This window comes from Oncorhynchus mykiss, chromosome 9 (genome assembly GCF_013265735.2).
Source record: "Oncorhynchus mykiss isolate Arlee chromosome 9, USDA_OmykA_1.1, whole genome shotgun sequence".
In the NCBI taxonomy this organism is placed as follows: domain Eukaryota; kingdom Metazoa; phylum Chordata; class Actinopteri; order Salmoniformes; family Salmonidae; genus Oncorhynchus; species Oncorhynchus mykiss.
The window spans coordinates 834,445-847,988 of record NC_048573.1 but is presented as its reverse complement, the minus strand read 5'-3'; the positions used below and the strand labels follow the sequence as shown (position 1 = coordinate 847,988).

At 44.9% G+C, this 13,544-nt stretch overlaps 1 protein-coding gene across 6 annotated transcripts in view; it reads right to left on the bottom strand.

The window, feature by feature from the left end:
- Positions 1–13,544, bottom strand: part of LOC110494899 (disks large homolog 4) — a 133,420-nt gene that overhangs the window by 13,378 nt on the left and 106,498 nt on the right. For 4 of the 6 annotated variants that reach the window (XM_036987005.1, XM_036987003.1, XM_036987006.1 and 1 more), the window contains 5 exons: positions 12,988–13,124; positions 8,967–9,108; positions 5,126–5,249; positions 2,286–2,445; positions 1,216–1,318 (listed from right to left, as the gene is read on the bottom strand). In XM_036987005.1, the coding sequence (XP_036842900.1) occupies positions 1,216–1,318; positions 2,286–2,445; positions 5,126–5,249; positions 8,967–9,108; positions 12,988–13,124 (666 nt within the window). The remainder of the gene's footprint in view (positions 1–1,215; positions 1,319–2,285; positions 2,446–5,125; positions 5,250–8,966; positions 9,109–12,987; positions 13,125–13,544) is intronic. The other 2 variants (XM_036987007.1, XM_036987002.1) reach the window with 1 other exon arrangement.

The window sequence follows — 13,544 nt, the reverse complement described above, 5'->3', positions numbered from 1 at the left end:
TAGTAATCTGTAGTTGTCTATAGTAGTCTGTAGTAGTCTATAGTAGTCTGTAGAAGTCTATAGTAGTCTGCCGTGAATCTGTAGTAACATAGTCTATAATAGTCTATGGTAGTCTGTAGTTAGTCTGGAGTTAGTAGTTTATAGTAAAATGTAGTAGTCTATCCTAGTATGCAGTTAGTCCTTATTAGTCCATAGTAATCTACAGTAGTCTATAGTAGTTTACAGTAGAATGTAGTAGTCTATCCTAGTATTTAGTTAGTCCTTATTAGTCTATAGTAATCTACAGTAGTCTATAGTAGTTTATAGTAGAATGTAGTAGTCTATCCTAGTATTTAGTTAGTCCTTATTAGTCTATAGTAGTCTACAGTAGTCTATAGTAGTTTACAGTATAATGTATTAGTCTATCCTAGTATGCAGTTAGTCCTTATTAGTCTATAGTAGTCTACAGTAGTCTATAGTAGTTTACAGTAGAATGTATTAGTCTATCCTAGTATGCAGTTAGTCCTTGTTAGTCTATAGTAGTCTATAGCAGTTTATAGTAGAATGTAGTAGTCTATCCTAGTATGTAGTTAGTCCTTATTAGTCTATAGTAGTCTACAGTAGTCTATAGTAGTTTATAGTAAAATGTAGTAGTCTATCCTAGTATGTAGTTAGTCTATAGTAGTCTACAGTAGTCTATAGTAGTTTACAGTAGATTGTAGTAGTCTATCCTAGTATGTAATTCGTCTTATTAGTCTATAGTAGTTTATAGTAGAATGTAGTAGTCTATCCTAGTATGTAGTTAGTCCTTATTAGTCTATAGTAGTCTACAGTAGTCTATAGTAGAATATGGTAGTCTATCCTAGTATGTAGTTTGTCCTTATTGTCTATAGTAGTCTCACTCTCTGGACTGTACTGGTCTGTATTGGTCTGTGATATTCTTACCCTCAGGTCTATAGTGGTCTGTAGTGGTCTGTGATTTTCTTACCCACAGGTCTGTAGTGGTCTGTGATATTCTTACGCTCAGGTCTGTAGTGGTCTGTAGTGGTCTGTGATATTCTTACCCCCAGGTCTGTAGTGGTCTGTAGTGGTCTGTGATATTCTTACCCTCAGGTCTGTAGTGGTCTGTGATATTCTTACCCTCAGGTCTGTAGTGGTCTGTAGTGGTCTGTAGTGGTCTGTGATATTCTTACCTTCAGGTCTGTAGTGGTCTGTAGTGGTCTGTGATATTCTTACCCTCAGGTCTGTACTGAGCGATGATAGTAACAGTCTGTCCAGCATTCTTCAGAGCTGCTGCAGCCTGTTCATGAGTCGCATGTCTGAGATCCACACCGTTCACCTGCAGAGGAGTTATAACCATTACATTACATAATATTACATTAATGTGACATAACACTACACAAGACTACCTAGCATTACATAACACTACATAACACTATATAACACTATGTGACACTACATAACACTATGTGACACTACATAACACTATATAACACTACATAGCATTACATAACACAACACTATACTGTAACATTACACTAAATAAGAATACATAACATTACATAAGACTACATAACACTATGTAACACTACATAACACTACATAGCATTGCATTGCATTACATAACACAACATAACATTACATAAGACTTCATAACACTATGTAACAGTACATAAGACTTCATAAAACTATGTAACACTACATAACATTACATAACACCATGTAACACTACATAACATTACATAACACTACAAAACGTTACATAACATTACATAACACTATGTAACACTACATAACATTACATAACACTACGTAACACTACATAACATTACATAACACTATGTAACACTAGGTAACACTATACAACATTACATAACACTACTTAACACTACATAACACTACAAAACATTACATAACATTACAGAACACTAAATAAGACTACATAACATTACATAACATTACAAAACATTACATAACATTACATAACACTAAATAAGACTACATAACATTACATAACACCATGTAACACTACATGACATTACATAACACTATGTAACACTACAGAACATTACATAACATTATGTAACACTACGTCACACTATATAACAATACATAACACTATGTAACACTATGTAACACTACGTAACACTACATAACACTACATAACACTACATAACATTACAAAACATTACATAACATTACATAACACTAAATTAGACTTCATAACATTACATAACACTATGTAACACTACATGACATTACATAACACTATGTAACACTACATAACATTACATAACACTACTCACGCTGATGATTTGGTCTCCCTTGCGTAGCTCTCCTGAGAGATCAGCCGGTCCTCCAGCCAGGATGAAGGAGATAAAGATTCCCTCTCCGTCTTCTCCCCCAACGATGTTAAACCCCAGACCAGTCGACCCTCGGTGGATACACACCCGCCTGGCCTCTCTACTGGGAGGCCACACACAGACATTATAATACACCGTATCACCCTAACCCTCTCTACTACATATCTACTGTAATACTCAGCCTGGTCACTACTACATATCTACTGTAACACTCAGCCTGGTCTCTCTACTACATATCTACTGTAACACTCAGCCTGGTCTCTCTACTACATATCTACTGCAACACTCAGCCTGGTCTCTCTACTACATATCTACTGTAACACTCAGCCTGGTCTCTCTACTACATATCTACTGTAACACTCAGCCTGGTCACTACTACATATCTACTGTAATACTCAGCCTGGTCACTACTACATATCTACTGTAACACTCAGCCTGGTCACTACTACATATCTACTGTAACACTCAGCCTGGTCACTACTACATATCTACTGCAATACTCAGCCTGGTCACTACTACATATCTACTGTAACACTCAGCCTGGTCACTATTACATATCTACTGCAACACTCAGCCTGGTCTCTCTACTACATATCTACTGTAATACTCAGCCTGGTCTCTCTACTACATATCTACTGTAACACTCAGCCTGGTCACTACTACATATCTACTGTAACACTCAGCCTGGTCTCTCTACTACATATCTACTGTAACACTCAGCCTGGTCTCTCTACTACATATCTACTGTAACACTCAGCCTGGTCACTACTACATATCTACTGTAACACTCAGCCTGGTCACTATTACATATCTACTGTAACACTCAGCCTGGTCTCTCTACTACATATCTACTGTAACACTCAGCCTGGTCTCTCTACTACATATCTACTGTAACACTCAGCCTGGTCACTACTACATATCTACTGTAATACTCAGCCTGGTCACTACTACATATCTACTGCAACACTCAGCCTGGTCTCTCTACTACATATCTACTGTAATACTCAGCCTGGTCTCTCTACTACATATCTACTGTAACACTCAGCCTGGTCACTACTACATATCTACTGTAACACTCAGCCTGGTCACTATTACATATCTACTGTAACACTCAGCCTGGTCACTATTACATATCTACTGTAACACTCAGCCTGGTCTCTCTACTACATATCTACTGTAACACTCAGCCTGGTCTCTCTACTACATATCTACTGTAACACTCAGCCTGGTCTCTCTACTACATATCTACTGTAATACTCAGCCTGGTCTCTCTACTACATATCTACTGTAACACTCAGCCTGGTCACTACTACATATCTACTGTAATACTCAGCCTGGTCTCTCTACTACATATCTACTGTAATACTCAGCCTGGTCTCTCTACTACATATCTACTGTAATACTCAGCCTGGTCTCTCTACTACATATCTACTGTAACACTCAGCCTGGTCACTATTACATATCTACTGTAACACTCAGCCTGGTCTCTCTACTACATATCTACTGTAATACTCAGCCTGGTCACTATTACATATCTACTGTAACACTCAGCCTGGTCTCTCTACTACATATCTACTGTAACACTCAGCCTGGTCACTACTACATATCTACTGTAACACTCAGCCTGGTCTCTCTACTACATATCTACTGTAACACTCAGCCTGGTCTCTCTACTACATATCTACTGTAACACTCAGCCTGGTCACTACTACATATCTACTGTAACACTCAGCCTGGTCTCTCTACTACATATCTACTGTAACACTCAGCCTGGTCTCTCTACTACATATCTACTGTAACACTCAGCCTGGTCACTACTACATATCTACTGTAACACTCAGCCTGGTCTCTCTACTACATATCTACTGTAACACTCAGCCTGGTCTCTCTACTACATATCTACTGTAATACTCAGCCTGGTCTCTCTACTACATATCTACTGTAACACTCAGCCTGGTCACTATTACATATCTACTGTAATACTCAGCCTGGTCTCTCTACTACATATCTACTGTAACACTCAGCCTGGTCACTATTACATATCTACTGTAATACTCAGCCTGGTCTCTCTACTACATATCTACTGTAACACTCAGCCTGGTCACTACTACATATCTACTGTAACACTCAGCCTGGTCACTACTACATATCTACTGTAATACTCAGCCTGGTCTCTCTACTACATATCTACTGTAACACTCAGCCTGGTCACTACTACATATCTACTGTAATACTCAGCCTGGTCTCTCTACTACATATCTACTGTAACACTCAGCCTGGTCACTACTACATATCTACTGTAACACTCAGCCTGGTCACTACTACATATCTACTGTAATACTCAGCCTGGTCTCTCTACTACATATCTACTGTAATACTCAGCCTGGTCTCTCTACTACATATCTACTGTAACACTCAGCCTGGTCACTACTACATATCTACTGTAACACTCAGCCTGGTCACTACTACATATCTACTGTAATACTCAGCCTGGTCTCTCTACTACATATCTACTGTAACACTCAGCCTGGTCACTACTACATATCTACTGTAATACTCAGCCTGGTCACTATTACATATCTACTGTAACACTCAGCCTGGTCTCTCTACTACATATCTACTGCAACACTCAGCCTGGTCACTCAGCCCAATATGTCTCCATACAGATAGAACCTGACATTAAACAGACATTTCTCCATACATCCCAACCTGATGTCTGGTTTGACGGACCTGATATGATTTGAGTTACATTGACATTTTTGTGTGTGTCTGTGTGTCCTGACCTGGGGATGTCGTCTTCTCCCATCATGCCGTGCGGTATGGGTGAGTAGCGTCGTGGCGAGGGCGGCGGCAGAGAGGATTGTGGGTAATCTAGGTAGTTAGGGCCCACGTCTGGGTCCATGTACGCTGGAGAGACAGGGAGAGATGAGGTTGAATATGTAGAGCTAGACCCCGGTACATTACAACACTGCTCAGCTTCAAGTTCCTTGGTGTCCACATCACCAACAAACTATCATGGTCCAAACACACCAAGACAGTCGTGAAGAGGGCACTCTGTACCGGTACCCCCTGTATATAGCCTCCACATTGACTCTGTACCAGTACCCCCTGTATATAGCCTCCACATTGACTCTGTACCGGTACCCCCTGTATATAGCCTCCACATTGACTCTGTACCAGTACCCCCTGTATATAGCCTCCACATTGACTCTGTACCAGTACCCCCTGTATATAGCCTCCACATTGACTCTGTACCAGTACCCCCTGTATATAGCCTCCACATTGACTCTGTACCGGTACCCCCTGTATATAGCCTCCACATTGACTCTGTACCAGTACCCCCTGTATATAGCCTCCACATTGACTCTGTACCGGTACCCCCTGTATATAGCCTCCACATTGACTCTGTACCAGTACCCCCTGTATATAGCCTCCACATTGACTCTGTACCAGTACCCCCTGTATATAGCCTCCACATTGACTCTGTACCGGTACCCCCTGTATATAGCCTCCACATTGACTCTGTACCAGTACCCCCTGTATATAGCCTCCACATTGACTCTGTACCAGTACCCCCTGTATATAGCCTCCACATTGACTCTGTACCAGTACCCCCTGTATATAGCCTCCACATTGACTCTGTACCGGTACCCCCTGTATATAGCCTCCACATTGACTCTGTACCGCTACCCCCTGTATATAGCCTCCACATTGACTCTGTACTGGTACTCCCTGTATATAGCCTCCACATTGACTCTGTACCGATACCCCCTGTATATAGCCTCCACATTGACTCTGTACTGGTACTCCCTGTATATAGCCTCCACATTGACTCTGTACCAGTACCCCCTGTATATAGCCTCCACATTGACTCTGTACCGGTACCCCCTGTATATAGCCTCCACATTGACTCTGTACCAGTACCCCCTGTATATAGCCTCCACATTGACTCTGTACCGGTACCCCCTGTATATAGCCTCCACATTGACTCTGTACCAGTACCCCCTGTATATAGCCTCCACATTGACTCTGTACCAGTACCCCTTGTATATAGCCTCCACATTGACTCTGTACCAGTACCCCCTGTATATAGCCTCCACATTGACTCTGTACCGGTACCCCCTGTATATAGCCTCCACATTGACTCTGTACCAGTACCCCCTGTATATAGCCTCCACATTGACTCTGTACCGGTACCCCCTGTATATAGCCTCCACATTGACTCTGTACCAGTACCCCCTGTATATAGCCTCCACATTGACTCTGTACCAGTACCCCCTGTATATAGCCTCCACATTGACTCTGTACCGGTACCCCCTGTATATAGCCTCCACATTGACTCTGTACCAGTACCCCCTGTATATAGCCTCCACATTGACTCTGTACCAGTACCCCCTGTATATAGCCTCCACATTGACTCTGTACCAGTACCCCCTGTATATAGCCTCCACATTGACTCTGTACCGGTACCCCCTGTATATAGCCTCCACATTGACTCTGTACCGCTACCCCCTGTATATAGCCTCCACATTGACTCTGTACTGGTACTCCCTGTATATAGCCTCCACATTGACTCTGTACCGATACCCCCTGTATATAGCCTCCACATTGACTCTGTACTGGTACTCCCTGTATATAGCCTCCACATTGACTCTGTACCAGTACCCCCTGTATATAGCCTCCACATTGACTCTGTACCGGTACCCCCTGTATATAGCCTCCACATTGACTCTGTACCGTAATACCCTGTATATAGCCTCCACATTGACTCTGTACCGTAATACCCTGTATATAGCCTCCACATTGACTCTGTACCAGTACCCCCCTGTATATAGCCTCCACATTGACTCTGTACCATAATACCCTGTATATAGCCTCCACATTGACTCTGTACCATAATACCCTGTATATAGCCTCCACATTGACTCTGTACCGTAATACCCTGTATATAGCCTCCACATTGACTCTGTACCGGTACCCCCTGAATATAGCCTCCACATTGACTCTGTACCAGTACCCCCTGTATATATCCTCCACATTGACTCTGTACCAGTACCCCCTGTATATAGCCTCCACATTGACTCTGTACTGGTACTCCCTGTATATAGCCTCCACATTGACTCTGTACCAGTACCCCCTGTATATAGCCTCCACATTGACTCTGTACCGGTACCCCCTGTATATAGCCTCCACATTGACTCTGTACCAGTACCCCCTGTATATAGCCTCCACATTGACTCTGTACTGGTACCCCCTGTATATAGCCTCCACATTGACTCTGTACCGGTACCCCCTGTATATAGCCTCCACATTGACTCTGTACCGGTACCCCCTGTATGTAGCCTCCACATTGACTCTGTACCGGTAATCCCTGTATATAGCCTCCACATTGACTCTGTACCGATACCCCCTGTATATAGCCTCCACATTGACTCTGTACTGGTACTCCCTGTATATAGCCTCCACATTGACTCTGTACCGGTACCCCCCTGTATATAGTCTCCACATTGACTCTGTACCAGTACCCCCTGTATATAGCCTCCACATTGACTCTGTACCGTAATACCCTGTATATAGCCTCCACATTGACTCTGTACCGTAATACCCTGTATATAGCCTCCACATTGACTCTGTACCGTAACACCCTGTATATAGCCTCCACATTGACTCTGTACCGTAATACCCTGTATATAGCCTCCACGTTGACTCTGTACCGTAACACCCTGTATATAGCCTCCACATTGACTCTGTACCGTAATACCCTGTATATAGCCTCCACATTGACTCTGTACCGTAATACCCTGTATATAGCCTCCACATTGACTCTGTACCAGTACCCCCCTGTATATAGCCTCCACATTGACTCTGTACCGTAATACCCTGTATATAGCCTCCACATTGACTCTGTACCGTAATACCCTGTATATAGCCTCCACATTGACTCTGTACCAGTACCCCCCTGTATATAGCCTCCACTTTGACTCTGTACCGTAATACCCTGTACATATTGATATTTTATTGTCTTACTGTTTTTACTTTAGTTTATTTAGAATATATTTTCTTAAGAAAAACAAAAGTTAAAACTGCATTGTTGGTTAAGGGCTGGTCAGTCAGCATTTCACTGTGAGGTCTACACCTGTTGGTTAAGGGCTGGTCAGTCAGCATTTCACTGTGAGGTCTACACCTGTGACACATCAATTTGATATGTTAGTGGGTCTAGGAGTCCTAACCCTAACCCCTAACCCTAACACCCCTAACCCCAACCCTAACCCTAACCCCTAAGCCTTAACCATAACCATAACCATAACCCCAACCCCTAACCCCTAACCCTAACCCTAACCCTAACCCTTACCCCAACCCCTAACCCCTAACCCCTAACCCTAACCCCTAACCCCAACCCTAACCCCTATCCCTAACCCCAACCCTAACCCCTAACCCTAACCCTTAACCCTAACCCCTAACCCTTAACCCTAACCCTAACCCTACTCCCTAACCCTACCCCTACCCCTAACCCTAACCCCTAAATCTTAACCCTAACCCTAAACCTACACCTAACCCCTAAACCCAACCCTAACCCAACACCTAATCCCTAACCCCTAACACTGTGTAGAGGTGTATACGTACAGGTGAGGTCAGGGGGACTGTACTGGTCAGGTGTGTAGAGATGTGAAGGTTTGGCTACTCTCAGGTAGACCACCTCGGCTGTGTTCTTCAGAGCTGATACTGCGTCTTCATGCATCACATCTTCTAAACACACCTGGTTCACCTGGTGACAGAGACATGACATAGAGACAGTCAAACATGACATAGATACATGACATACCGTGCTTTTGGAAAGTATTCCGACCCCTTGACTTTTTCCACATTTTGTTACGTTCTAAAATTCCTCGTCACAAAATGTGTATTTTTTATTTTGCAAATGTATATTAAAAAACTGCAATATCACATTTACATAAGTATTCAGACCCTTTACTCAGTACTTTGTTGAAGCACTTTTGGCAGCGATTACAGCCTCTAGTCTTCTTGGGTATGACGCTACAAGCTTGGCACACCTGTATTTGGGGAGTTTCTCTCATTCTTCTTTGCAGATCCCTTCAAGCTCTGTCAGGTTGGATGGGGAGCGTCGCTGCACAGCTATTTTCAAGTCTCCCCAGAGATGTTCGATCAGGTTCAAGTCAGGGGTGGGAGGACAGAGAAGAGCTTGGACTGGGCTGAGAGGGAGGTGCCTCCCGTAGGGGTGGGAGGACAGAGAAGAGCTTGGACTGGGCTGAGAGGGAGCTGCCTCCCGTAGGGTTGGGAGGAAAGAGAAGAGCTTGGACTGGGCTGAGCAGGAGCTGCCTCCTGTAGGGGTGGGAAGACCAAGAGACCAGAGGTGGCAGAACAGAGTGCTCGGGTGCTCGGGTTGGGTTGTAGAGTTTGAGCATAGCCTGTAGGTAGGGAAGGGCAGTTCCTCTTGCTGTTCCGTAGGTAAGCGCCATGGTCTTGTAGTGGATGTGAGCTTCAACTGGAAGCCAGTGGAGGAGAAGGGTGTCATGAGAGAACTTGGAAAGGTTGACAGAAGTTGCAAGGGTTTGGAGCCCAGCCAACAGCGAGTTGCAAAAGTCCAGAAGGGACAAGAAAAGTACCTGGATTAGGAGCTGCACCACTTCCTGTGTGCGGTAGGGTCCTACTCTACAGATGTTCCTCTTCCTGTGTGCGGCAGGGTCATACAGATGTTGTAGATTATGAACCTGCAGGAGTGAGTCACTGCTTTGATGTTTACAGAGAACGACAGGGTGTTGTCACGCCAAGGTTCTTTGCACTCTGGGAGGGGGACACTGTGGAGTTTTCAACTGTCATGTAGAGGTCTTTGAGCGGGCAGGCCTTCCCTATGAGGAAGAGCAGCTCCGTCTTGTCGAGGTTGAGCTTGAGGTGGTGGGCCGACATTCAAGTTGAGATATCTGGAGAGACCATGTGAGGATATGGGCAGCATAGGGCAGCATTGACTGAGGTGATCTGACGGGACTGAAGGGCAGCATAGACTGAGGTGATCTGATGGGACTGAAGGGCAGCATAGACTGAGGTGATCTGACGGGACTGAAGGGCAGCATAGACTGAGATGATCTGACAGGACTGAAGGGCAGCATAGACTGAGGTGATCTGACAGGACTGAAGGACAGCATAGACTGAGGTGATCTGACAGGACTGAAGGACAGCATAGACTGAGATGATCTGAAGGACAGCATAGACTGAGATGATCTGACAGGACTGAAGGGCAGCATAGACTGAGGTGAACTGACAGGACTGAAGGGCAGCATAGACTGAGGTGATCTGACAGGACTGAAGGGCAGCATAGACTGAGGTGATCTGACAGGACTGAAGGGCAGCATAGACTGAGGTGAACTGACAGGACTGAAGGGCAGCATAGACTGAGGTGATCTGATAGGACTGAAGGGCAGCATAGACTGAGGTGATCTGACGGGATTGAAGGGCAGCATAGACTGAGATGATCTGACGGGACTGAAGGGCAGCATAGACTGAGATGATCTGATGGGACTGAAGGGCAGCATAGACTGAGGTGAACTGACGGGACTGAAGGGCAGCATAGACTGAGGTGATCTGAAGGACAGCATAGACTGAGATGATCTGAAGGACAGCATAGACTGAGATGATCTGAAGGACAGCATAGAATGAGGTGAACTGACGGGACTGAAAGTCAGCATAGACTGAGGTGATCTGACAGGACTGAAGGGCAGCATAGACTGAGGTGATCTGATAGGACTGAAGGGCAGCATAGACTGAGGTGATCTGACAGGACTGAAGGGCAGCATAGACTGAGGTGATCTGATAGGACTGAAGGGCAGCATAGACTGAGATAAACTTGGAGTTCTTGACCGCAGATTGGCAGTTCCAAACACTAACAGAGACCCAGACTTCCACATGGGTTGTGTGCACAGGGTACAATAAACTAGACGGGTTGCAGCAAAGGGTGTCTGTAAAGCCTACAGGGAGAGGTGAGAACAGGTATAGAAAACACACATAGTTGACAAAACTACAAAAGAGAAAAATTAGATATTCTGTAAATAACTCGGTAAGATACTCAAGTGAGAGAGTGGCGTGGAGCCTTCCTCGAACATCTCGGCAGAACCGTCTAAGTTTCGCGAAAATACCGCTACTGACACGACCGCCACTTACAGCTGCTGCTGAGAAACCAGGAGACTGAAGACCTAACACTAATTACCTAGGAGATGAGAATCCTGGAGATAACCGGAGTCCTCTAGCTCTAGAACCACTCCTGGAGATAACCGGAGTCCTCTAGCTCTAGAACCACTCCTGGAGATAACAGGAGTCCTCTAGCTCTAGAACCACTCCTGGAGATAACCGGAGTCCTCTAGCTCTAGAACCACTCCTGGAGATAACCGGAGTCCTCTAGCTCTAGAACCACTCCTGGAGATAACCGGAGTCCTCTAGCTCTAGAACAACTCCTGGAGATAACCGGAGTCCTCTAGCTCTAGAACCACTCCTGGAGATAACAGGAGTTCTCTAGCTCTAGAACCACTCCTGGAGATAACCGGAGTCCTCTAGCGCTAGAACCACTAGTGGAGATAACAGGAGTCCTCTAGCTATAGAACCACTCCTGGAGATAACCGGAGTCCTCTAGCTCTAGAACCACTCCTGGAGATAACAGGAGTCCTCTAACTCTAGAACCACTCCTGGAGATAACCCGGAGTCCTCTAGCTCTAGAACCCCTCCTGGAGATAACCGGAGTCCTCTAGCTCTAGAACCACTCCTGGAGATAACAGGAGTCCTCTAGCTCTAGAACCACTCCTGGAGATATCAGGAGATATCAGGAGACCTCTAGCTCTAGAACTACTCCAGGAGATATCAGGACTCCTCTAGCTCTAGAACCATTCCTGGAGATATCAGTAGATATCAGGAGTCCTCTAGCTCTAGAACCACTCCTGAAGATATCAGGAGTCCTCTAGTGCTATAATCACTCCTAGAGATATCAGCAGCCCTCTAGCTCAGAAAATAGATGAATACTTATGTAAATGTGATATTTCAGTTTTTTTTATTCATATTAATTAGAAAAAATTCTACAAACCAGTTTTTGCTTTGTCATTATGGGGTATTGTGTCATTATGGGTTATTGTATCTAGATTGATGAGAATTTTTTTAAAATCAGAAATGTGGAAAAAGTTAAGGGGTCTGAATACATTCCGAATACACTGTAGATGCATGACATTGTCAGACATGACATAGTCAGACATGCCATAGAGATATAACATAGAGATATGACATAGAGATATGACATAGTCAGACATGACGTACAGACATGACATAGTCAGACATGTCATAGAACCATGATATAGTCAGACGGGATGTAGTCAGTTGAGATCAGAGCCATTCAGAAAACCAGCGTTCATATTTGGAATGTTAAAACATGGAGTCCAGCTCTGCAGTAGTTCCACAGAGGACCAGAAGAGGGCACTACTCAACGACTAAACTTCTGTCATATATACTCACCACATAATGAAAACAGATCTGTGCGATCGTGAGTGTCAGTGAGTGTGTCCGTGAGAGTGTCTGTGAGCGTGTCAGTGAGCGTGTTCGTGAGCGTGTCAGTGAGCGTGTCCGTGAGCGTGTTCATGAGCGTGTTACTCACAGCCAGTATCTTATCACCTATCTGTAGGTGTCCATCTTTACAGGCCGCTCCTCCCTCGATGATCTTAGTCACATATATACTGTTGTCACCTGGTACATGCTGGTTCCCTAGTCCACCTGCTATACTGAACCCCAAACCTGAAAAACACAGACACACACACACACACACATAGAATAAGGGAAGGGGAAGATTAGGAAGAGGAAGGAGGAAGAGGAGGGAGGAGGAGGAAGAGGAGGGGAGGAGGGAGGAGGAGGAGGTGGGAGGAGGAGGAAGAGGAGGGAGGAGGAGGAGGAAGAGGAGGAAGAAGAGGAGGGAGGAGGAGGAGGAAGAGGTGGGAGGAGGAGGAGGAGGAAGAGGTGGGAGGAGGAGAAGGAGGAGGTGGGAGGATGAGGAGGAGGAGGTGGGAGGAGGAGGAAGAGGAGGGAGGAGGAGGAGGAGGAGGAAAAGGAGGTGGGAGGAGGAGGAGGAAGAGGAGGTGGGAGGAGGGAGGAGGAGATGGGAGGAGTAGGAAGAGGAGGGAGAAGGAGGAGGAGGGGGTGGGAGGAGGAGGAGGAGGG